The sequence below is a fragment of the Coregonus lavaretus genome (genome assembly GCF_964263955.1).
Source record: "Coregonus lavaretus genome assembly, chromosome: 6".
NCBI lineage: Eukaryota > Metazoa > Chordata > Actinopteri > Salmoniformes > Salmonidae > Coregonus > Coregonus lavaretus.
Window position 1 is genome coordinate 62862447 of NC_139993.1, and position 22078 is coordinate 62884524.

The window sequence follows — 22078 nt, forward strand, 5'->3', positions numbered from 1 at the left end:
CCACGCTCACACAGTCAACAAACATTAGAAGCCTGCATGGCAAAAACTCACATAGGAAACACAGACACTCCCTTTGACCAGCCATGTGATCATGTGATCGCAGCCTCAGCCACTTTCATATCACACATGTGGGTGTAAAACAGAGTAAGAGGAGAAGAGAGGGAGAGGGGAAGAGGGGAAGAGGGGAAGAGAGGAAGAGAGGGAGAGAGGAAGAGAGGAAGATAGGAAGAGAGGAAGAGGGGGAGAGAGGAAGAGGGGAAGAGGGGAAGACAGGAAGAGGTGACGATAGGAAGAGATGAAGAGAGGAAGAGGGGAAGAGAGGAAGAGGGGAAGAGAGGAAGAGGGGAAGAGAGGGAGATAGGAAGAGGTGAAGATAGGAAGAGGGGAAGAGAGGAAGAGGAGAAGAGAGGGAGAGGGGAAGAGAGGGAGAGGGGAAGAGAGGAAGATGGGAAGAGGTGAAGAGAGGAAGAGGTGAAGAGGGGGAGAGAGGAAGAGGTGAAGATAGGAAGAGGGGAAGAGAGGAAGAGAGGAAGAGAGGAAGATAGGAAGAGAGGGAGAGAGGAAGAGGTGAAGATAGGAAGAGGGGAAGATGGGAAGAGGGGAAGAGAGGAGTAGGGGAAGAGGGGAAGAGAGGAAGAGGGGAAGAGAGGAAGATAGGAAGAGGGGAAGAGAGGAAGAGGTGAAGACAGGAAGAGGTGACGATAGGAAGAGATGAAGAGAGGAAGAGGGGAAGAGAGGAAGAGGGGAAGAGGGGAAGAGAGGAAGAGGGGAAGAGAGGGAGATAGGAAGAGGTGAAGATAGGAAGAGGGGAAGAGAGGAAGAGGAGAAGAGAGGGAGAGGGGAAGAGAGGGAGAGGGGAAGAGAGGAATATGGGAAGAGGTGAAGAGAGGAAGAGGTGAAGAGGGGAAGAGAGGGAGAGGGGAAGAGAGGGAGAGGGGAAGAGAAGAAGAGGGGAAGAGAGGGAAAGAGGAAGAGGTGAAGATAGGAAGAGGGGAAGAGAGGAAGAGGAGAAGAGGGGAAGAGAGGAAGAGAGGGAGAGAGGAAGAGGGGAAGAGAGGAAGAGAGGGAGAGAGGAAGAGGTGAAGATAGGAAGAGGTGAAGATGGGAAGAGGGGAAGAGAGGAAGAGGGGAAGAGAGGAAGATAGGAAGAGGGGAAGAGAAGAAGAGGTGAAGACAGGAAGAGGTGAAGATATGAAGAGAGGAAGAGGGGAAGAGAGGGAGAGGGGAAGAGAGGGAGAGGGGAAGAGAGGGAGAGGGGAAGAGAGGAAGATGGGAAGAGGTGAAGAGAGGAAAAGGTGAAGAGGGGAAGAGGGGAAGAGAGGGAGAGGGGAAGAGAGGGAGAGGGGAAGAGAGGAAGATGGGAAGAGGTGAAGAGAGGAAGAGGTGAAGAGGGGAAGAGAGGGAGAGGGGAAGAGAGGGAGAGGGGAAGAGAAGAAGAGGGGAAGAGAGGGAGAGAGGAAGAGGTGAAGATAGGAAGAAAGGAAGAGAGGAAGAGGAGAAGAGTGGAAGAGAGGAAAATAGGAAGAGGGGAAGAGAGAGAGATAGGAAGAGGTGAAGATAGGAAGAGGGGAAGAGAGGAAGAGGAGAAGAGAGGGAGAGGGGAAGAGAGGGAGAGGGGAAGAGAGGAAGATGGGAAGAGGTGAAGAGAGGAAGAGGTGAAGAGGGGAAGAGAGGGAGAGGGGAAGAGAGGGAGAGGGGAAGAGAAGAAGAGGGGAAGAGAGGGAGAGAGGAAGAGGTGAAGATAGGAAGAAAGGAAGAGAGGAAGAGGAGAAGAGTGGAAGAGAGGAAGAGAGGGAGAGAGGAAGAGGGGAAGAGAGGAAGAGAGGGAGAGAGGAAGAGGTGAAGATGGGAAGAGGGGGAGAGAGGAAGAGGGGAAGAGAGGAAGATAAGAAGAGGGGAAGAGAAGAAGAGGTGAAGACAGGAAGAGGTGAAGATATGAAGAGAGGAAGAGGGGAAGAGAGGGAGAGGGGAAGAGAGGGAGAGGGGAAGAGAGGGAGAGGGGAAGAGAGGAAGATGGGAAGAGGTGAAGAGAGGAAAAGGTGAAGAGGGGAAGAGGGGAAGAGAGGGAGAGGGGAAGAGAGGGAGAGGGGAAGAGAGGGAGAGGGGAAGAGAGGAAGAGGGGAAAATAGGGAGGGAGGAAGAGGTGAAGATAGGAAGAGGGGAAGAGAGGAAGAGGGAAAGAGAGGGAGAGAGGAAGAGGTGAAGCTAGGAAGAGGGGAAGAGAGGAAGAGGTGAAGAGAGGAAGAGGGGAAGAGAGGAAGAGGGGAAGAGGGGAAGAGAGGAAGAGGGGAAGAGAGGGAGAGAGGAAGAGAGGAAGAGCGGAAGAGAGGAAAAGGGGAAGAGGGGAAGAGGTGAAGAGAGGAAGAGGGGAAGAGAGGAAGAGGGGAAGAGGAGAAGATGGGAAGAGAGGAAGAGAGGAAGAGGGGAAGAGGGGAAGAGGGGAAGAGAGGGAGATAGGAAGAGGTGAAGATAGGAAGAGGGGAAGAGAGGAAGAGGAGAAGAGAGGGAGAGGGGAAGAGAGGAAGAGGAGAAGAGAGGGAGAGGGGAAGAGAGGGAGAGGGGAAGAGAGGAAGATGGGAAGAGGTGAAGAGAGGAAGAGGTGAAGAGGGGAAGAGAGGGAGAGGGGAAGAGAGGGAGAGGGGAAGAGAAGAAGAGGGGAAGAGAGGGAGAGAGGAAGAGGTGAAGAGGGGAAGAGAGGAAGAGGAGAAGAGGGGAAGAGAGGAAGAGAGGGAGAGAGGAAGAGGGGAAGAGAGGAAGAGAGGGAGAGAGGAAGAGGTGAAGATAGGAAGAGGGGAAGATGGGAAGAGGAGAAGAGGGGAAGAGAGGAAGATAGGAAGAGGGGAAGAAAAGAAGAGGTGAAGACAGGAAGAGGTGAAGATATGAAGAGAGGGAGAGGGGAAGAGAGGGAGAGGGGAAGAGAGGGAGAGGGGAAGAGAGGAAGATGGGAAGAGGTGAAGAGAGGAAAAGGTGAAGAGGGGAAGAGGGGAAGAGAGGGAGAGGGGAAGAGAGGGAGAGGGGAAGAGAGGGAGAGGGGAAGAGAGGAAGAGGGGAAAATAGGGAGAGAGGAAGAGGTGAAGATAGGAAGAGGGGAAGAGAGGAAGAGGGAAAGAGAGGGAGAGAGGAAGAGGTGAAGCTAGGAAGAGGGGAAGAGAGGAAGAGGTGAAGAGAGGAAGAGGGGAAGAGAGGAAGAGAGGAAGAGGGGAAGAGGGGAAGAGAGGAAGAGGGGAAGAGAGGAAGAGGTGAAGAGAGGAAGAGGTGAAGAGAGGAAGAGGGGAAGAGGGGAAGAGAGGAAGAGAGGGAGAGAGGAAGAGCGGAAGAGAGGAAAAGGGGAAGAGGGGAAGAGGTGAAGAGAGGAAGAGGGGAAGAGAGGAAGAGGAGAAGATGGGAAGAGAGGAAGAGGTGAAGAGGGGAAGATGGGAAGAGAGGAAGAGGGGAAGATGGGAAGAGGGGAAGAGAGAAGAGGTGAAGAGAGGAAGAGGGGAAGAGGGGAAGAGAGGAAGAGGGGAAGAGAGGAAGAGGGGTAGAGAGGAAGAGGTGAAGAGAGGAAGAGAGGAAGAGAGGAAGAGGGGAAGAGAGGGAGAGGGGAAGAGGGGAAGAGAGGAAGAGGGGAAGAGAGGAAGAGAGAGAGAGGGGTAGAGAGGGAGAGGGGAAGAGAGGGAGAGAGGAAGAGGTGAAGATAGGAAGAGGGGGAGAGAGGAAGAGGTGAAGAGAGGAAGAGAGGAAGAGAGGAAGAGGGGAAGAGAGGGAGAGGGGAAGAGAGGAAGAGGGGAAGAGAGGAAGAGAGAGAGAGAGGAATAGGGGAAGAGGGGAAGAGAGGAAGATAGGAAGAGGGGAAGAGAAGAAGAGGTGAAGACAGGAAGAGGTGAAGATATGAAGAGAGGAAGAGGGGAAGAGAGGGAGAGGGGAAGAGAGGGAGAGGGGAAGAGAGGGAGAGGGGAAGAGAGGAAGATGGGAAGAGGTGAAGAGAGGAAAAGGTGAAGAGGGGAAGAGGGGAAGAGAGGGAGAGGGGAAGAGAGGGAGAGGGGAAGAGAGGAAGAGGGGAAAATAGGGAGAGAGGAAGAGGTGAAGATAGGAAGAGGGGAAGAGAGGAAGAGGGAAAGAGAGGGAGAGAGGAAGAGGTGAAGAGAGGGAGAGAGGAAGAGAGGAAGAGCGGAAGAGAGGAAAAGGGGAAGAGGGGAAGAGGTGAAGAGAGGAAGAGGGGAAGAGAGGAAGAGGGGAAGAGGAGAAGATGGGAAGAGAGGAAGAGGTGAAGAGAGGAAGAGGTGAAGAGGGGAAGAGGGGAAGATGGGAAGAGGGGAAGAGAGGAGTAGGGGAAGAGGGGAAGAGAGGAAGAGGGGAAGAGAGGAAGATAGGAAGAGGGGAAGAGAGGAAGAGGTGAAGACAGGAAGAGGTGACGATAGGAAGAGATGAAGAGAGGAAGAGGGGAAGAGAGGAAGAGGGGAAGAGAGGAAGAGGGGAAGAGAGGGAGAGGGGAAGAGAGGGAGAGGGGAAGAGAGGGAGAGGGGAAGAGAGGAAGATGGGAAGAGGTGAAGAGAGGAAGAGGTGAAGAGGGGAAGAGAGGGAGAGGGGAAGAGAGGGAGAGGGGAAGAGAAGAAGAGGGGAAGAGAGGGAGAGAGGAAGAGGTGAAGATAGGAAGAGGGGAAGAGAGGAAGAGGAGAAGAGGGGAAGAGAGGAAGAGAGGGAGAGAGGAAGAGGGGAAGAGAGGGAGAGAGGAAGAGGTGAAGATAGGAAGAGGGGAAGATGGGAAGAGGGGAAGAGAGGAATAGGGGAAGAGGGGAAGAGAGGAAGATAGGAAGAGGGGAAGAGAAGAAGAGGTGAAGACAGGAAGAGGTGAAGATATGAAGAGGGGAAGAGAGGGAGAGGGGAAGAGAGGAAGATGGGAAGAGGTGAAGAGAGGAAAAGGTGAAGAGGGGAAGAGGGGAAGAGAGGGAGAGGGGAAGAGAGGGAGAGGGGAAGAGAGGGAGAGGGGAAGAGAGGAAGAGGGGAAAATAGGGAGAGAGGAAGAGGTGAAGATAGGAAGAGGGGAAGAGAGGAAGAGGGAAAGAGAGGGAGAGAGGAAGAGGTGAAGCTAGGAAGAGGGGAAGAGAGGAAGAGGTGAAGAGAGGAAGAGGGGAAGAGAGGAAGAGGGGAAGAGGGGAAGAGAGGAAGAGGGGAAGAGAGGGAGAGAGGAAGAGCGGAAGAGAGGAAAAGGGGAAGAGGGGAAGAGGTGAAGAGAGGAAGAGGGGAAGAGAGGAAGAGGGGAAGAGGAGAAGATGGGAAGAGAGGAAGAGGTGAAGAGAGGAAGAGGTGAAGAGGGGAAGATGGGAAGAGAGGAAGAGGGGAAGATGGGAAGAGGGGAAGAGGTGAAGAGAGGAAGAGGGGAAGAGGGGAAGAGAGGAAGAGGTGACGATAGGAAGAGATGAAGAGAGGAAGAGGGGAAGAGAGGAAGAGGGGAAGAGGGGAAGAGAGGGAGATAGGAAGAGGTGAAGATAGGAAGAGGGGAAGAGAGGAAGAGGAGAAGAGAGGGAGAGGGGAAGAGAGGGAGAGGGGAAGAGAGGAAGATGGGAAGAGGTGAAGAGAGGAAGAGGTGAAGAGGGGAAGAGAGGGAGAGGGGAAGAGGGAGAGGGGAAGAGAAGAAGAGGGGAAGAGAGGGAGAGAGGAAGAGGTGAAGATAGGAAGAGTGGAAGAGAGGAAGAGGAGAAGAGGGGAAGAGAGGAAGAGAGGGAGAGAGGGAGAGAGGAAGAGGGGAAGAGAGGAAGAGAGGAAGAGAGGGAGAGAGGAAGAGGTGAAGATAGGAAGAGGGGAAGATGGGAAGAGGGGAAGAGAGGAATAGGGGAAGAGGGGAAGAGAGGAAGATAGGAAGAGGGGAAGAGAAGAAGAGGTGAAGACAGGAAGAGGTGAAGATATGAAGAGAGGAAGAGGGGAAGAGAGGGAGAGGGGAAGAGAGGAAGATGGGAAGAGGTGAAGAGAGGAAGAGGTGAAGAGGGGAAGAGAGGGAGAGGGGAAGAGAGGGAGAGCGGAAGAGAGGAAGAGGGGGAGAGGGGAAGAGAGGAAGAGGAGAAGAGGGGAAGAGAGGAAGAGAGGAAGAGGGGTAGAGGGGGAGAGGGGAAGAGAGGAAGAGAGGAAGAGGGGAAGATAGGAAGAGGGGGAGAGAGGAAGAGGTGAAGAGAGGAAGAGAGGAAGAGGGGAAGAGAGGGAGAGGGGAAGAGGGGAAGAGAGGAAGAGAGGAAGAGGGGAATAGAGGAAGAGAGGGAGAGAAGAAGAGGTGAAGAGAGGAAGAGAGGAAGAGAGGAAAAGGAGAAGTGGGGAAGAGAGGAAGATAGGAAGAGGAGAAGATGGGAAGAGAGTAAGAGAGGGAGAGGGGAAGAGTGGTAGAGGGGAAGAGAGAAGAGAGGAAAAGGTGAAGATAGGAAGATGGGAAGAGAGGAAGAGGGGTAGAGAGGGAGAGAGGAAGAGGGGGAGAGGGGAAGAGAGGAAGAAAGGGAGAGAGGAAGAGGTGAAGAGAGGAAGAGAGGAAGAGAGGAAAAGGGGAAGAGGGGAAGAGGGGAAGAGGAGAAGATGGGAAGAGAGGAAGAGAGGAAAAGGGGAAGAGGGGAAGAGGTGAAGAGAGGAAGAGGGGAAGAGGGGAAGAGAGGAAGAGGGGAAGAGGAGAAGATGGGAAGAGAGGAAGAGAGGGAGAGGGGAAGAGTGGTAGAGGGGAAGAGAGAAGAGAGGAAAAGGTGAAGATAGGAAGAGGGGAAGAGGGGAAGAGGGGAAGAGAGGAAGAGAGGAAGAGGGGAAGAGAGGAAGGGGGGAAGAGAGGAAGAGGTGAAGAGAGGAAGAGGTGAAGAGAGGAAGAGGGGTAGAGAGGGAGAGAGGAAGAGGGGGAGAGGGGAAGAGAGGAAGAAAGGGAGAGAGGAAGAGGTGAAGAGAGGAAGAGCGGAAGAGAGGAAAAGGGGAAGAGGGGAAGAGAGGAAGAGGGGAAGAGGAGAAGATGGGAAGAGAGGAAGAGAGGGAGAGGGGAAGAGTGGTAGAGGGGAAGAGAGAAGAGAGGAAGAAAGGAAAAGGGGAAGTGGGGAAGAGGTGAAGAGAGGAAGAGGGGAGAGAGGAAGAGAGGAAGAGGGGAAGAGAGGAAGAGGGGGAGAGAGGAAGAGGGGAATAGAGGAAGAGGTGAAGAGAGGGAGAGGGGAAGAGTTGAAGAGGTAAAGAGAGGAAGAGGGGAAGAGAGGAAGAGGGGAAGAGAGGAAGAGGGGAAGAGGGGGAGAGAGGAAGATTTTAGAGAAGTAAAAGAAGGAGGAACAGGACCGACTGACGAACCGACTCATTCACGTTTTCCCAACTTCTCCTCCACTCCACTCCCCCATCTCTCCCATCCATCGCTTTCTCTCCCTGCTCCTCCTCCTCTTTCCTCCCTCGCTCCAGATGAACAGTGTCAGTAGTTCGGAGGACATCAAGCCTCCTCCGGGTCTCCAGAATCTAGGGAACATCAACTACAACTGCACCAGCCCTGGAGGCATGTCCAAACACATCTGTGCCATCTGTGGAGACCGATCATCAGGTAAGAAATAGGGCCACACCTCCCCACTGTGCCCTAGTCCAGTCCCCTATAGCAGCAATAGGGCCCCCTATACAGGCGGCAGCAACTCACTGTTGTTGCTACTATTGTAAAGGTTTATTCCAATTTATTTTAGATTTAGTGAATTACCTCATTGCTGATTTTTTTTCCAGTCATCATCCAATAACCATGGACTATGACATAGATTAAGGGGGAAAGGTATTACGTTTAATGGCGCAGTTTCTCAGGTAAAGCAGTGGAGTTGATGTTTTGGATGTTGTTTACCCAGGGAAGCACTATGGCGTGTACAGTTGTGAAGGCTGCAAAGGCTTCTTCAAGAGAACCATCCGGAAAGACCTCACCTATACGTGTCGAGACAGCAAGGAGTGCTTGATAGACAAACGACAGCGCAACCGCTGCCAGTACTGCCGCTACCAGAAATGCCTAGCCATGGGCATGAAGAGAGAAGGTGTGTGTAAGTGTGTGCGTGTAGAGAGGGGAGGAGAAGGAAGGAGGTTTTGTGTGTATCAGTGGAGGCTGCTGCGGGGAGGACGGCTCGTAATAATGTCTGGAACGGAGTCAATGGAATGGTATCAAACACATCAAAAAACATGGTTTCCATGTGTTTGATGCCATTCCACTGACTCCGTTCCAGACATTATTATGAGCTGTCCTCCCCTCAGCAGCCTCCACTGGGGTGCGTGTAGAGAGAAGGAAGGAGGGAGGTTGTGTGCTCTTCTGAGTGTGTCGGGGGCGGATCTGTAACGCATGGGTATTCATTGGTATGTGTGGTATGTGTGGTATGTCTACATTTAAGATGTTAGTCATTTAGCAGACGCTCTTATCCAGAGCGACTTACAGTTACTACATTAATCTTAAGATAGCTAGGTGGGACTATGTGGAGTTGTCAACCGTGATGGAGAGGTCTTTGAGTGGGCAGGCCTTTCCCGGGAGGAAGAGCAGCTCAGTCTTGTCGAGGTTGAGGTGGTGGGCCGACATCCAAGTTGAGATATCTGCCAGGCACGCAGAGATGTGTGTCGCCACCTGGGTGTCAGAAGGGGGCAAGGAGAAAAGTAGTTGAGTGTCGTCCGCATAGCAATGATAGGAGAGACCATGTGAGGATATGACGGAGCCGAGGAGAGGGACTAGAACCGAGCCCTGGGGGACACCAGTAGTGAGAGTACGTGGTGCAGACACAGATCCTCTCCACGTCACCTGGTAGGAGCGACCTGCCAGGTAGGATGCAATCCAAGAATGTGCAGAGCCTGAGACGCCCAGTCCTAAGAGGGTGGAGAGGAGGATCTGATGGTTCACGGGGTCGAAGGCAGCGGATAGATATAGGAGGATCAATCAATCAAATGTATTTATAAAGACCTTTTTACGTCAGCAGATGTCACATAGTGCTATACAGAAACCCAGCCTAAAACCTCAAACAGCAAGCAATGCAGATATAGAAGCACGGGGGCTAGGAAAAACACCCTAGAAAGGCAGGAACCAAGGAAGAAACCTAGAGAGGAACCAGGCTCTGAGGGGTGGCCAGTCCTTTTCTGGCTGTGCCGGGTGGAGATTATAAGAGTACATGGCCATTAAGGCCAGATTGTTCTTGAAGATGTTCAAACTTTCATAGATGACAAGCAGGGTCAAATAATAATCAAAGTGGTTGTAGAGGGTGCAACAGGTCAGTACCTCAGGAGTAAATGTCAGTTGGTTTTTCATAGCCGAGCATTCAGAGGTCGAGACAGCAGGTGCGGTAGAGAGAGAGAGTCGAAAACAGCAGGTCCGGGACAAGGTAGCACGTCCGGTGAACAGGTCAGGGTTCCATAGCCGCAGGCAGAAAAGTTTAAACTGGAGCAGCAACATGACCAGGTGGACTGGGGACAGCAAGGAGTCATCAGGCCAGGTAGTCCTGAGGCATGATCCTAGGGCTCAGGTCCTCCGGGAGGGGAGGGAGAGAGGGAGAGAGAGAGAATTAGAGGGAACATACTTAAATTCACACAGGACACCAGATAAGACAGACTGACCCTAGCCCCCCGGCACAGACTATTGCAGCATAGATACTGCTGGCTGAGACAGGGGTGGGTCGGGAGACACTGTGGCCCCGTCCGATGATACCCCCGGACAGGGCCAACCAGGCAGGATATAACCCCACCCACTTTGCCAAAGCACAGCCCCAACACCACTAGAGGGATATCAACAGACCACCAACTTACTACCCTGAGACAAGGCTGAGTATAGCCCACGAAGATCTCGTCCACCGCACGAGCCTGAGGGGGCGAAAAACCAAATGAGAACAGAGGAGAGAGAGTCAGCTTTGGCGGTGCGGAGAGCCTCTGAAACACAGAGAAGAGCAGTCTCAGTTGAGTGACCCATCTTGAAGCCTGACTGGTTAGGGTCAAGAAAATCGTTCTGAGAGAGATAATGAAAAAGTTAATCAGAGTGTTCAAGTGTTTTGGAAAGAAAATAAAGAAGGGATACAGGTCTATAGTTTTTGACATCAGATGAGTCAAGTGTTGGTTCTCTTGAGGAGGGAAGTGACTCTGCCATTTTGAAGTTAGAGGGGACACAGCCAGTGGTCAGTGATGAGTTGATGAGGGAAGTGAGGAATGGGAGAAGGTCTCCAGAGATGGTCTGGAGAAGGGAGGAGGGGATGTGGTTGAGCGGGTAACTTGTCGGGCGGCCAGACCTCACTAGTCGCAGGATTTCATCTGGAGAGAGAGGTGAGAAAGAGATCAAGGCGTAGGGTAGTTCTGTGTGAGTGGGACCAGTGGACTCAATAGGCTGAGTATCTACTGTCTACTGTGTGTTGTGCTGTAAGTGCATATGTGGCAAATGTGTTCAATATGTTTCAATTTTCTGTGTCCATTTGGAATGGTTGTGGAACGTCTGGTAGATTGTTGTGGATTGCCTGGTGTGTTTTGGCACCACGTGTGTCATGCTTTGTGGATGTGTGTGATCTGTGAAGTTCATATACAGAAACCTCTAACCTTTGCCCTGTGACCCCATGCAGCGGTGCAGGAGGAGAGGCAGCGGGGGAGGGAGCCGGGGGAGAATGAGGTGGAGTCCACCAGTAGTTTTAATGAGGAGATGCCCGTCGATAAGATTCTGGACGCAGAGCTTGCCGTGGAACCCAAGACAGAGACATCTTCAGACGAAGGCCCTGGCAACTCGGTAAGGATGACATAGGGCAGTGTTTCTTAAAGGTCCAATGCAGGTGTTTTTATCTCATTATCAAATCATTTCTGGGTAACAATTAAGTACCTTTACTGTGATTGTTTTAAATTAAAATGGTCAAAAAGCAACAAAAAAAACCTTCTTAGCAAAGAGCTATTTCTCAAGCAAGAATTTTGCTAGGACTCTCTGGGAGTGGTCTAAGCGGGGAGAGGAAAACTGAAAACTAGCTGTTATTGGCAGAGAGGTTTGGAACTCGCTTTCTTATTGGTCTATTAACTAATTTACCGCCTGGTGATGTCACCAGGCAGGCCAAAACTCCATCTCACCAAAACAGCCGGAAATTTAAGCCGGTCTTTTCAAACAGCTCTTACACTAAAAGGGCATTATCACAATTTTCACCATTTCATAGTATTAGTCCAACCTTATAGTGTGGAGATATATATACCGCACTGGGCCTTTAATCCTGGTCCTGGGGACACATTTTAGTTTTTCTGATACCACTAATCAACTCATCATCAAACATTTGACTAGTGGAATCGGGTGTGTAGTGCTAGGGCAACAACTACAATGTGCATCCCTTTGGGTCCCAGGACCAGGATGAAGAACCACTGACATAAAGCATAGACACAGAGCTATTGAACATGGAAAGAGCACCTGTAAATGAGAGAGCATCTCCCTCCTGTAAACGAGAGAGCATCTCCCTCCTGTAAACGAGAGAGCATCTCCCTCCTGTAAACGAGAGAGCATCTCCCTCCTGTAAACGAGAGAGCATCTCCCTCCTGTAAACGATATCCATTTAATGTTAATGGATAAGCTGGAATATGATTCAGATATGTTGTATCTTACTTATCTTATCTTATCTTATCTTACACTCTCTGTCTGTATCTTCTGTCCAGACAAACGACCCGGTCACCAACATCTGCCAGGCAGCAGACAAACAGCTGTTCACCCTGGTGGAGTGGGCTAAGAGGATCCCTCACTTCTCAGAGCTGCCCTTAGACGACCAGGTTATTCTACTACGGGCAGGTACAGCACATCTACTTATAAGGACTCAGACAGAAGCCTGAGTGCACATTTTGGTTAGAGGGGTAGAAAATCGGACCGTTTGTTTCGCTCTGGTCATAGCTAAATCATCGAATCAAATCCAGTTTTATTTGTCACATGCATTGTAAACAACTAACAGTGAAATGCTTACTTATAATGCAGAGAGAAAAATTGAAAAATTATAGAAAAAATCATAACACGAGGAATAAACGATAACTTGGCTATATATAATAATATGCCATTTAGCAGACGCTTTTATCCAAAGCGACTTACAGTCATGTGCGCATAAAGCTGCATACATTTTTACATATGGGTGGTCCCGGGGATCGAACCCACTACCCTGGCGTTACAAGCGCCATGCTCTACCAATTGAGCTACAGAGGACCACGGGATACTAGTACTGAGTCGATGTGCAGTGGTACGAGGTAATTGAGGTAGATACACTACATGATCAAAAGTATGTGGACAAGTGCTCGTCGAACATCTCATTCCAAAATCATGGGCATTAATATGAAGTTGGTCCCCCCTTTGCTGCTATAACAGCCTCCACTCTTCTGGGAAGGCTTTCCACTAGATGTTGGAACATTGCTGCAGGGACTTGCTTCCATTCAGCCACGAGCGCATTAGTGAGGTCGGGCACTGATGTTTGGCGATTAGGCCTTGCTCGCAGTCGGCATTCTAATTCATCCCAAAGGTGTTAGATGGGGTTGAGGTCAGGGCTCTGTACAGGCCAGTCAAGTTCTTCCACACCGATCTCGACAAACCATTTCTGTATGGACCTCGCTTTGTGCACAGGGGCATTGTCATGCTGAAACAGGAAAGGGCCTTCCCCAAACTGGTAAAGTGTGATTCATCACTCCAGAGAACGCGTTTCCACTGCTCCAGAGTCCAATGGCGGCGAGCTTTACACCACTCCAGCCAACGCTTGGCATTGCGCATGGTGATCTTAGGCTTGTGTGCGGCTGCTCAGCCATGGAAACACATTTCATGAAGCTCCCGATGAACAGTTCTTGTGCTGACGTTGCTTCCAGAGGCAGTTTGGAACTCAGGACAGACGATTTTTAGCACTCTGCGTTCCCGTTCTGTGAGCTTGACATTTCCACTTCACAATAACAGCACTTACAGTTGACCGGGGCAGCTTTAGCATGGCAGTAATTTGACAAACTGACTTGTTGGAAAGGTGGCATCCTATGACGGTGCCACGTTGAAAGTCACTGAGCTCTTCAGTAAGGCCATTCTACTGCCAATGTTTGTCTATGGAGATTGCATGGCTGTGTGCTCGATTTTACACACCTGTCAGCAACGGGTGTGGCTGAAATAGCAGAATCCATTCATTTGAAGGCGTGTCCACATACATTTGTATATATAGTGTATGTACATACAGTGGCTTGCGAAAGTATTCACCCCCTTGGCATTTTTCCTATTTTGTTGCCTTACAACCTGGAATTAAAATTTATTTTGGGGGGGTTTGTATCATTTGATTTACACAACATGCCTACCACTTTGAAGATGCAACAACATTTTTTGTGAAACAAACAAGAAATAAGACAAAAAAACAGAAAACTTGAGTGTGCATAACTATTCACCCCCCCAAAGTCAATACTTTGTAGAGCCACCTTTTGCAGCAATTACAGATGCAAGTCTCTTGGGGTATGTCTCTATAAGCTTGGCACATCTAGCCACTGGGATTTTTGCCCATCCTTCAAGTTGGATGGGTTCCGCTGGTGTACAGCAATCTTTAAGTCATACCACAGATTCTCAATCGGATTGAGGTCTGGGCTTTGACTAGGCTATTCCAAGACATTTCAATGTTTCCCCTTAAACCACTTGAGTGTTGCTTTAGCAGTATGCTTAGGGTCATTGTCCTGCTGGAAGGTGAACCTCCATCCCAGTCTCAAATCTCTGGAAGACTGAAACAGGTTTCCCTCAAGAATTTCCCTGTATTTAGCACCATCCATCATTCCTTCAATTCTGACCAGTTTCCCAGTCCCTGCCGATGAAAAACATCCCCACAGCATGATGCTGCCACCACCATGCTTCACTGTGGGGATGGTGTTCTCGCGGTGATGAGAGGTGTTGGGTTTGCGCCAGACATAGCGTTTTCCTTGATGGCCAAAAAACTCAATTTTAGTCTCATCTGACCAGAGTACCTTCTTCCATATGTTTGGGGAGTCTCCCACATGCTTTTTGGCGAACACCACATGTGTTTGCTTATTTTTTTCTTTAAGCAATGGCTTTTTTCTGGCCACTCTTCTGTAAAGCCCAGCTCTGTGGAGTGTACGGCTTAAAGTGGTCCTATGGACAGATACTCCAATCTCCGCTGTGGAGCTCTGCAGCTCCTTCAGATTTATCTTTGATCTCTTTGTTGCCTCTCTGATTGATGCCCTCCTTGCCTGGTCCGTGAGTTTTGGTGGGCAGCCCTCTCTTGGCAGGTTTGTAGTGGTGCCATATTCTTTCAATTTTTTAAATAATGGATTTAATGGTGCTCCGTGGGATGTTCAAAGTTTCTGATATTTTTAAATAACCCAACTCTGATCTGTACTTCTCCACAACTTTGTCCCTGACCAGTTTGGAGAGCTCCTTGGTCTTCATGGTCTTCATTGCTTGGTGGTGTCCCTTGCTTAGTGATGTTGCAGACTCTGGGGCCTTTCAGAACAGGTGTATATATACTGAGATCATGTGACACTTAGATTTTACACAGGTGGACTTTATTTAACTAATTATGTGACTTATGAAGGTAATTGGTTGCACCAGATCTTATTTAGGGGCTTCATAGCGAAGGGGGTGAATACATATGCACGCACCACTTTTCAGTTATTTATTTTTTAGAATTTTTTGAAACAAGTTATTTTTTTCATTTCACTTCACCAATTTGGACTATTTTGTGTATGTCCATTACATTAAATCCAAATAAAAATCCATTTAAATTACAGGTTGTAATGCAACAAAATAGGAAAAATGCCAAGGGGGATGAATACCTTTGCAAGGCACTGTATAGGTAGGGGTAAAGTGACTAGGCAACAGGATAGATAATAAACAGTAGCAGCAGCATATGTGATGAGTCAATAGAGTTAGTGAAAAAGGGTCAATGCAGATAGTCCAGGTAGCTATTTGGTTAACCATACTGAACAAAAGTACAAACGCAACATGCACATTCACTAATAATGACTAACTTCTTATTAGGCTATAGGAAATTAACACAGGTCTCATCAACAACCTCTCAAGCCCACGTGCTAGTGATTAGCCAGCTAATCTTTATACACTGAACAAAAATATAAAACACAACATGTAAAGTGTTGGTCCCATGTTTCATGAGCTGAAACAAAATATCCCAGAAATGTTCCATATGCACAAACAGCTTATTTCTCTTAAATATTTGCACAAATTTGTTTACATCCCTGTTAGTGAGCATTTCTCCTTTGCCAAGATAATCCATCCACCTGACAGGTGTGGCATATCAAGAAGCTGATTAAACAGTATGACATTACACAGGTGCACCTTGTGCTGGGAACAACTAGTTTTGACTAGTTTTCTGATCCACACCCCTACCTTTTTTAAAAAAGGTATCTGTGACCAACAGATGCATATCTGTATTCCCAGTCATGTGAGATCCATAGATTAGGGCCTAATTAATTTATTTCAATTGACTGATTTCCTTATATGAACTGTAACTCATAAAATCTTTGAAGTTGTTGCATGTTGCGTTTATATTTGTGTTAAGTGTATTTAGCAGTATTATGGCTTGGGGGTAGAAGCTGTTCAGGGTCCTGTTGGTTTCAGAGTTGGTGCATCGGTACTGCTTGCCATGCGGTAGCAGAGAGAACAGTCCATGACTTGGGTGGCTGGAGTCTTTGACAATCTTTAGGGCCTTCCTCTGACACCGCCTTGTATATAGGTCCTGGATGGCAGGGAGCTCGGCCCCAGTGATGTACTGAAGTATTTGACAATCTTTAGGGCCTTCCTCTGACACCGCCTTGTATATAGGTCCTGGATGGCAGGGAGCTCGGCCCCAGTGATGTACTGAAGTATTTGACAATCTTTAGGGCCTTCCTCTGACACCGCCTTGTATATAGGTCCTGGATGGCAGGGAGCTCTGCCCCAGTGATGTACTGGGCCGTACGCACTACCCTCTGTAGCGCCTTGCGGTCAGATGCCAAGCAGTTGCCGTACCAAGCGGTGATGTAGCCAATCAATATGCTCTCAATGGTGCAGCTGTGGAACTTCTTGAGGATCTGTGGGCGCATACCAAATCTTTTCAGCCTCCTGAGGGGGAAGAGTCGAAGAGTATGGTGTGGAATGCTGAGCTGTAGTCGATGAACACCATTCTCATATAGGTGTTCCTCTTGTTCAGGTGGGAGAGGGCAGTGTGGAGTGCAATAGAGATTGCGTCATCTGTGGATCTGTTGGGGCGGTATGCGAATTGGAGTGAGTCCAGGGTGTCTGGGATGATAGTATTGATTTTAGCCATGACCAGCTTTTTAAAGCCTTTCATGGCTACAGATATGAGTGCTACTGGGTGGTAGTCATTTAGACAGGTTACCTTGGTGTTCTTGGGCACAGGGACTATGTTGGTCTGCTTGAAACATGTAGGTATTACAGACAGGGTCAAGGAGAGGTTGAACATGTCAGTGAAGACACTTCCCATGCTCTGAGTATGTATCCTGGTAATCCGTCTGGCCCTGCGGCCTTGTGAATGTTGACCTGTTTAAAGATCTTACTCACATCGGCTACGGAGATCGAGATCACACAGTCGTCTGGAACAGCTGGTGCTCTCATGCATGGTTCAGTGTTGCTTGCCTCGAAGCGAGTATAGAAGGCATTTTGCTCATCTGGTAGGCTCGCGTCACTGGACAGTTCGCAGCTGAGTTTGCAAGCCCTGCCACATCCGACGAGCATCAGAGCCGTCATAGTAGGATTCGATCCTTGTCCTGTTTGATGGCTCGTCGGAGGTCGTAGCGGGATTTCTTATAAGCGTCTCGATTAGTGTCCCGCTCCTTGAATGCGGCAGCTCTAGCCTTTAGCTCAGTGCAGATGTTGCTTGTAATCCATGGCTTCTGGGTTGGGATATGTACGTACGGTCACTGTGGGGACGAAGTTGTCGATGCACTTATTAATGAAGCCGGTGACTGATGGGGTAAACTCCTCAATGCTATCGGATGAATCCCGGAACATATTCCAGTCTGTGCTAGCAAAACAGTCTTGTAGCTTAGCATCCGCTTCGTCGGGCCACTTCCTGTTTCAGTTTTTGCTTGTAAGCAGAAATCAGGAGGATAGAGTTATGGTCAGATTTGCCAAAGGTTTTCTGTGTGTGGAGTAAAGGTTTTCTGTGTGTGGAGTAAAGGTTTTCTGTGTGTGGAGTAAAGGTTTTCTGTGTGTGGAGTAAAGGTTTTCTGTGTGTGGATTAAAGGTTTTCTGTGTGTGGAGTAAAGGTTTTCTGTGTGTGGAGTAAAGGTTTTCTGTGTGTGGAGTAAAGGTTTTCTAGAGTTTTGTCGCCTCTAGTTGCACAGGTGACATGCTTGTAAAAATGAGGTAAAACAGATTTCAGTTTCCCTGCATTAAAATGTGGTCTTAGTGCCAGCATCGGTTTGTGCTGGTAAATAGACAGCTACGAAAAATATAGATGAAAACTCTCTTGGTAAATAGTATGGTCTGCAGCTTATCATGAGGTATTCGAACTCAAGCGAGCAAAAACTTGAGACTTCCGTAACATTAGAGATTGCACACCAGCTGTTGTTAACAAAGAGACGCACCCCTCCTCCCCTCATCTTACCCGAGGCTGCCGACCGGTCTTGACAATGCATGGAAAAACCAGCGAGATGTTTATTATCCATGTCATTGTTCAGCCACGACTCCATGAAACATAGAATTTTACAGTTCTTCAGGTCCCGTTGATAGGATAGTCTCCAACGGAGCTCATCCAGTTTGTTCTCTAGTGACTGTACGTTCAAATCAAATCATCAAATCAAATTGTATTGGTCACATGCGCCGAATACAATAGGTGCAGACATTACAGTGAAATGCTTACTTACAGCCCTTAACCAACAGTGCATTTATTTTAAACAAAAAAAGTAAAAATAAAACAACAACAAAAAAAGTGTTGAGAAAAAAAAGAGCAGAAGTAAAATAAAGTGACAGTAGGGAGGCTATATATACAGGGGGGTACCGTTGCAGAGTCAATGTGCGGGGGCACCGGCTAGTTGAGGTAGTTGAGGTAATATGTACATGTTCACCAACAGAACAGAGGGTAGAGGCAGTTTATTTGCTCGCCAACGTAGTCTCATCAGGATTCTGCCTCGTATTTTTCTCTCATATTGATGTTGCATCCTAGAACCAAATTCAACCTGACCTGGTCGTTGCATAAACCAGTTTCCCAGTTTCCAGAGCCATATCTGCAATGAACAGATTCCCAGCAATGACTCTTTCAAAAACACCCCAACTCTGACCTCTGCTGGTGGGATATTTCAAACACTGACCCTAAACGTGGGAGAGGAAATATCACACCGCATCACTAATGAGCTGAAGAGGTTTTAATAGCCTGATAGGAAACCAAAAGAGAGAGAGAGAAAGATACATGAAGAGAAAAGGAGATATTTGAAGATAGAGTCGGAGGGATAGAGAAGTGGGAGGGATAGAGAAGTGGGAGGGATAGAGAAAGAGCGATATGAAGCTAGAGGGTGAGATGAGATAGAGAAATAAAGAGAGAACAGTAGATAAACACTAGCATTCATGCAGTGACGTTGGTTGCCAAGTAACGATCCCTGTGTGTTTATCTGTCTATGTTCAGGCTGGAACGAGCTCCTCATCGCGTCTTTCTCACACCGCTCTGTCACGGTAAAAGACGGAATCCTATTGGCCACGGGCCTCCACGTCCAGAGAAGCAGTGCCCACAGTGCCGGAGTGGGCTCCATCTTTGACAGAGTCTTGACAGAGTTGGTGTCAAAGATGAAAGACATGAAGATGGACAAGACAGAGCTGGGCTGCCTTCGAGCCATCGTCCTCTTCAACCCAGGTCAGTGGGTCATACCTGCTTGCAGGGGCATCAAGCACCCCAAGAAATCTGAGGGGGCACAAAGTACGTGAGGATGGCTAAGTTGGAGAATTTAGAATTTTTTCAAACGCCTGATACAGCTTTTTCCTGCAATATAGAGCCATCGATATAATTAATTCTATGTCAGAAATATGTCTATTTTTCTGCATATCTATACCCATTAGGCATGTCAGCAAAGATAGTTAGACAAGTTACTCTAACTTGACTGATAGCCTGAAATGGCGTCTTGGTAGCTAGTGATGAGGTTGGGAGGTTAGGACCCTATCTGGGCTAAAGCCAACTTCATAACACTTCTAAGTCGCTAGTAGTATTGCAGAGAAAAAAAACGGAAAAACGAAATAAAATATATATTTTTATAATGTGAGGGGGCACGTGCCCCTGTGCCACCTATAGGCATTACGCCTCTGTCTGATTAATTACACCAACAGTTATGATACTGGTTTGTTATTTAAATGACTTCCTTTTTCTGTGTTCTCTGTGTGGCGTATGAGGGAAGGAATGTGGTTGTTGATGTATTGTTGCAGTCAGAGATGGTTGGACATGACCTTGTGGCCTGTTGCCGGGCAGTCTTCATGTTAGCGGACGTGACCATGATAAAGGAGGCCACAATAGATTACTATGGGTCATTGGAATGTTGGTGTCGGTGTGATGGGTCATCGGGCAGCATGACTGTATCTTAATGTTCTGGTGTGAGTGACTAGGACTTTGTGTAACTAGTCCGTTTTTACTAGAGGCCCTCATTATTAGCCAAATAATGATAATTCTGTGCAAAAAATCAAAATTTAGACCGGCCCATTGGTCTAAACATGGACCAGCCCATCTGGCATTTGCCCGAACTGCCCTATGGCCAGTCCGTTTCTGGGCGAAGGTGAATTTATAAAGGCATCAGACTGACTGTAAATGTTCTGTTGTTGCAGATGCAAAAGGCCTGTCGAATCCACCAGAGGTAGAAGGGCTGAGGGAGAAGGTCTACGCCTCGCTGGAGTCCTACACCAAAGCCAAGTACCCAGACCAGCCCGGCAGGTACAGTATTCACAGCTCATACAGACAGGGTTGGGGTCAATTCGAATTGAAGTCAGTCAATTCAAGAAGTAAACTGACATTCTAATTAAATAATTAAAAAGGGGGCATCTATTTTCAATGACTTCTCAATAAGCTGTAAAAGGAGAAGCTATTTATGTCAAACTTTTTCAAATTCAAATCACTTCCTAAATTTACTGACTTCAATTAGAATTGACCCCAACGCTGCTACAGACCAGACACATCCCAATACAATCTGATCACTGCCTTAGTCTCCTATTGGAATTGACCATTTCTTTTAAATAAATTGTTTTCCTTTAATATTGTGAACACCTATTGGGCACTCTCACAGGAAAGTGAGACATTCCTTGAGAAGAGGACAATGAACAATGAACGAGTATTATGACATGGTCATAGCCAGGTTTAATCTTTTGTTTCTTGTGACCCTCCCTCCTCCTAGGTTTGCTAAACTGTTGCTGCGTCTCCCCGCCCTGCGCTCCATAGGCCTCAAGTGTCTGGAGCACCTGTTCTTCTTCAAGCTGATAGGAGACACACCCATAGACACCTTCCTCATGGAGATGCTCGAAGCGCCACACCAAATCACATGACACGAGTCCCACTTCCCTCTGTATATACTCCCACAATGTAATTGATATGAAGATGAAACTTGATTCAAGTTGTAAAACAGACATATTTTGTACAAAGCACAAATTATTATTAATGTCAACAATTTGTATTTTTTGGGGGTATGAGGAGGGCCGGTTTAAGGGAGTGGAGTGGGGTGTAAAAAATACACGGTTAAAACACATTATAATAAAATTGTTAAAATATTTTTTTTCTAAATATATAATTTCAGGTATCCATTTTAAAAGCAACCCAAAGCAATATTGAAAATAATATTTTATTCAAAGATGAATTGTATAAAACCGAAACCATCCCAAATGCATTTTAGAATTCTTCCAGAATAAAATTATTTAAAATTATGATTTTTTGAATAGTTTTGTTTATGATGTTTCTCATGCCTTAATGATTAAACAGACTTAGCGGTGTTGTATATCACATATTCATGTAGAGTCAGGTCCAACATTATTGGCACCCTTGATAAAGATGAGCAAAAAAGACTATCAAATAGATAACACTCATACTGAGCCATATTGTATGCAAAAAATATATACAGTGGGGAGAACAAGTATTTGATACACTGCCGATTTTGCAGGTTTTCCTACTTACAAAGCATGTAGAGGTCTGTAATTTTTATCATAGGTACACTTCAACTGTGAGAGACGGAATCTAAAACAAAAATCCAGAAAATCACATTGTATGATTTTTAAGTAATTAATTTGCATTTTATTGCATGACATAAGTATTTGATCACCTACCAACCAGTAAGAATTCCGGCTCTCACAGACCTGTTAGTTTTTCTTTAAGAAGCCCTCCTGTTCTCCACTCATTACCTGTATTAACTGCACCTGTTTATATAATATATTATTTTATACTGATACAATTTCTCAGCAAAATAGATTTTGTTTAACAAGTAATACAAAAAAATCTATAAAAGACGGGGGTCAAAATTATTGGCACCCCTGTTTTCAATACTCCAGCACCCTACCCTTACGAGGATAACGGCACTGAGCCTTTTTCTAAAATGTTTTATGAGATTGGAGAACACATTGGGAGGGATCTTAGACCATTCCTCCATACAGAATCTGTCCAGATCATTGATATCCTTAGCCTGCGCTTATTGACTGCCCTCTTCAATTCAAACCACAGGTTTTCAATGGGGCTCAAGTCCAGAGACTGAGATGGCCATTGCAAAATATTGATTTTGTGGTCAATTAGCTTTGTATTTATTTTATACCAGTTTTTTTTTGCTAATCTTTATCAAGGGTACTAATAATTTTGGATCTGACTATGTGTTTTTAGATCAATAAATGTAGGTTTACCCAGGTAGGCTAATAGCCTATCCAGGTGATACCTTTCATGGACCATCGGGAGTACACTACTGCGCCTGAATGTCTTGTTTCCTCAATGAGCCACTAGAGGTGGTGAGTAGCTCTACTCTATGGAGTTCTCAGCGCTCGTGGGGCATTTAAGCCCTGAACAGCGCCTGACAGGCAGCCCCGTCTCCCAGGACGCGTTCAGCCCCCAAGACCAGAGACAATCGCATGCAAGGAACAACGAGCCGTCGAGCCACATTCAAACAGAGCCAGAAAGCTGAAGCCTAGAGGAAACAAGGTAATATAGCTAGCATCTTTCAAAATTAAGGCAACTTTATACTGATA

General features: G+C 47.6%; 1 protein-coding gene across 7 annotated transcripts in view; it reads left to right on the top strand.

The window, feature by feature from the left end:
• rxrgb (retinoid X receptor, gamma b) overlaps nucleotides 1-20779 on the top strand; it is a 68610-nt gene extending 47831 nt beyond the window's left edge. For 5 of the 7 annotated variants that reach the window (XM_084164238.1, XM_084164240.1, XM_084164244.1 and 2 more), the window contains exons 3-9: nucleotides 7381-7516; nucleotides 7803-7988; nucleotides 10521-10681; nucleotides 11581-11710; nucleotides 18513-18737; nucleotides 19694-19799; nucleotides 20257-20779. In XM_084164238.1, coding sequence (XP_084020364.1) covers nucleotides 7381-7516; nucleotides 7803-7988; nucleotides 10521-10681; nucleotides 11581-11710; nucleotides 18513-18737; nucleotides 19694-19799; nucleotides 20257-20404 — 1092 coding nt within the window. In that variant the 3' untranslated portion in view covers nucleotides 20405-20779. The remainder of the gene's footprint in view (nucleotides 1-7380; nucleotides 7517-7802; nucleotides 7989-10520; nucleotides 10682-11580; nucleotides 11711-18512; nucleotides 18738-19693; nucleotides 19800-20256) is intronic. The other 2 variants (XM_084164239.1, XM_084164241.1) reach the window with 1 other exon arrangement.
• The last annotated feature ends 1299 nt before the right edge of the window (nucleotides 20780-22078 follow it).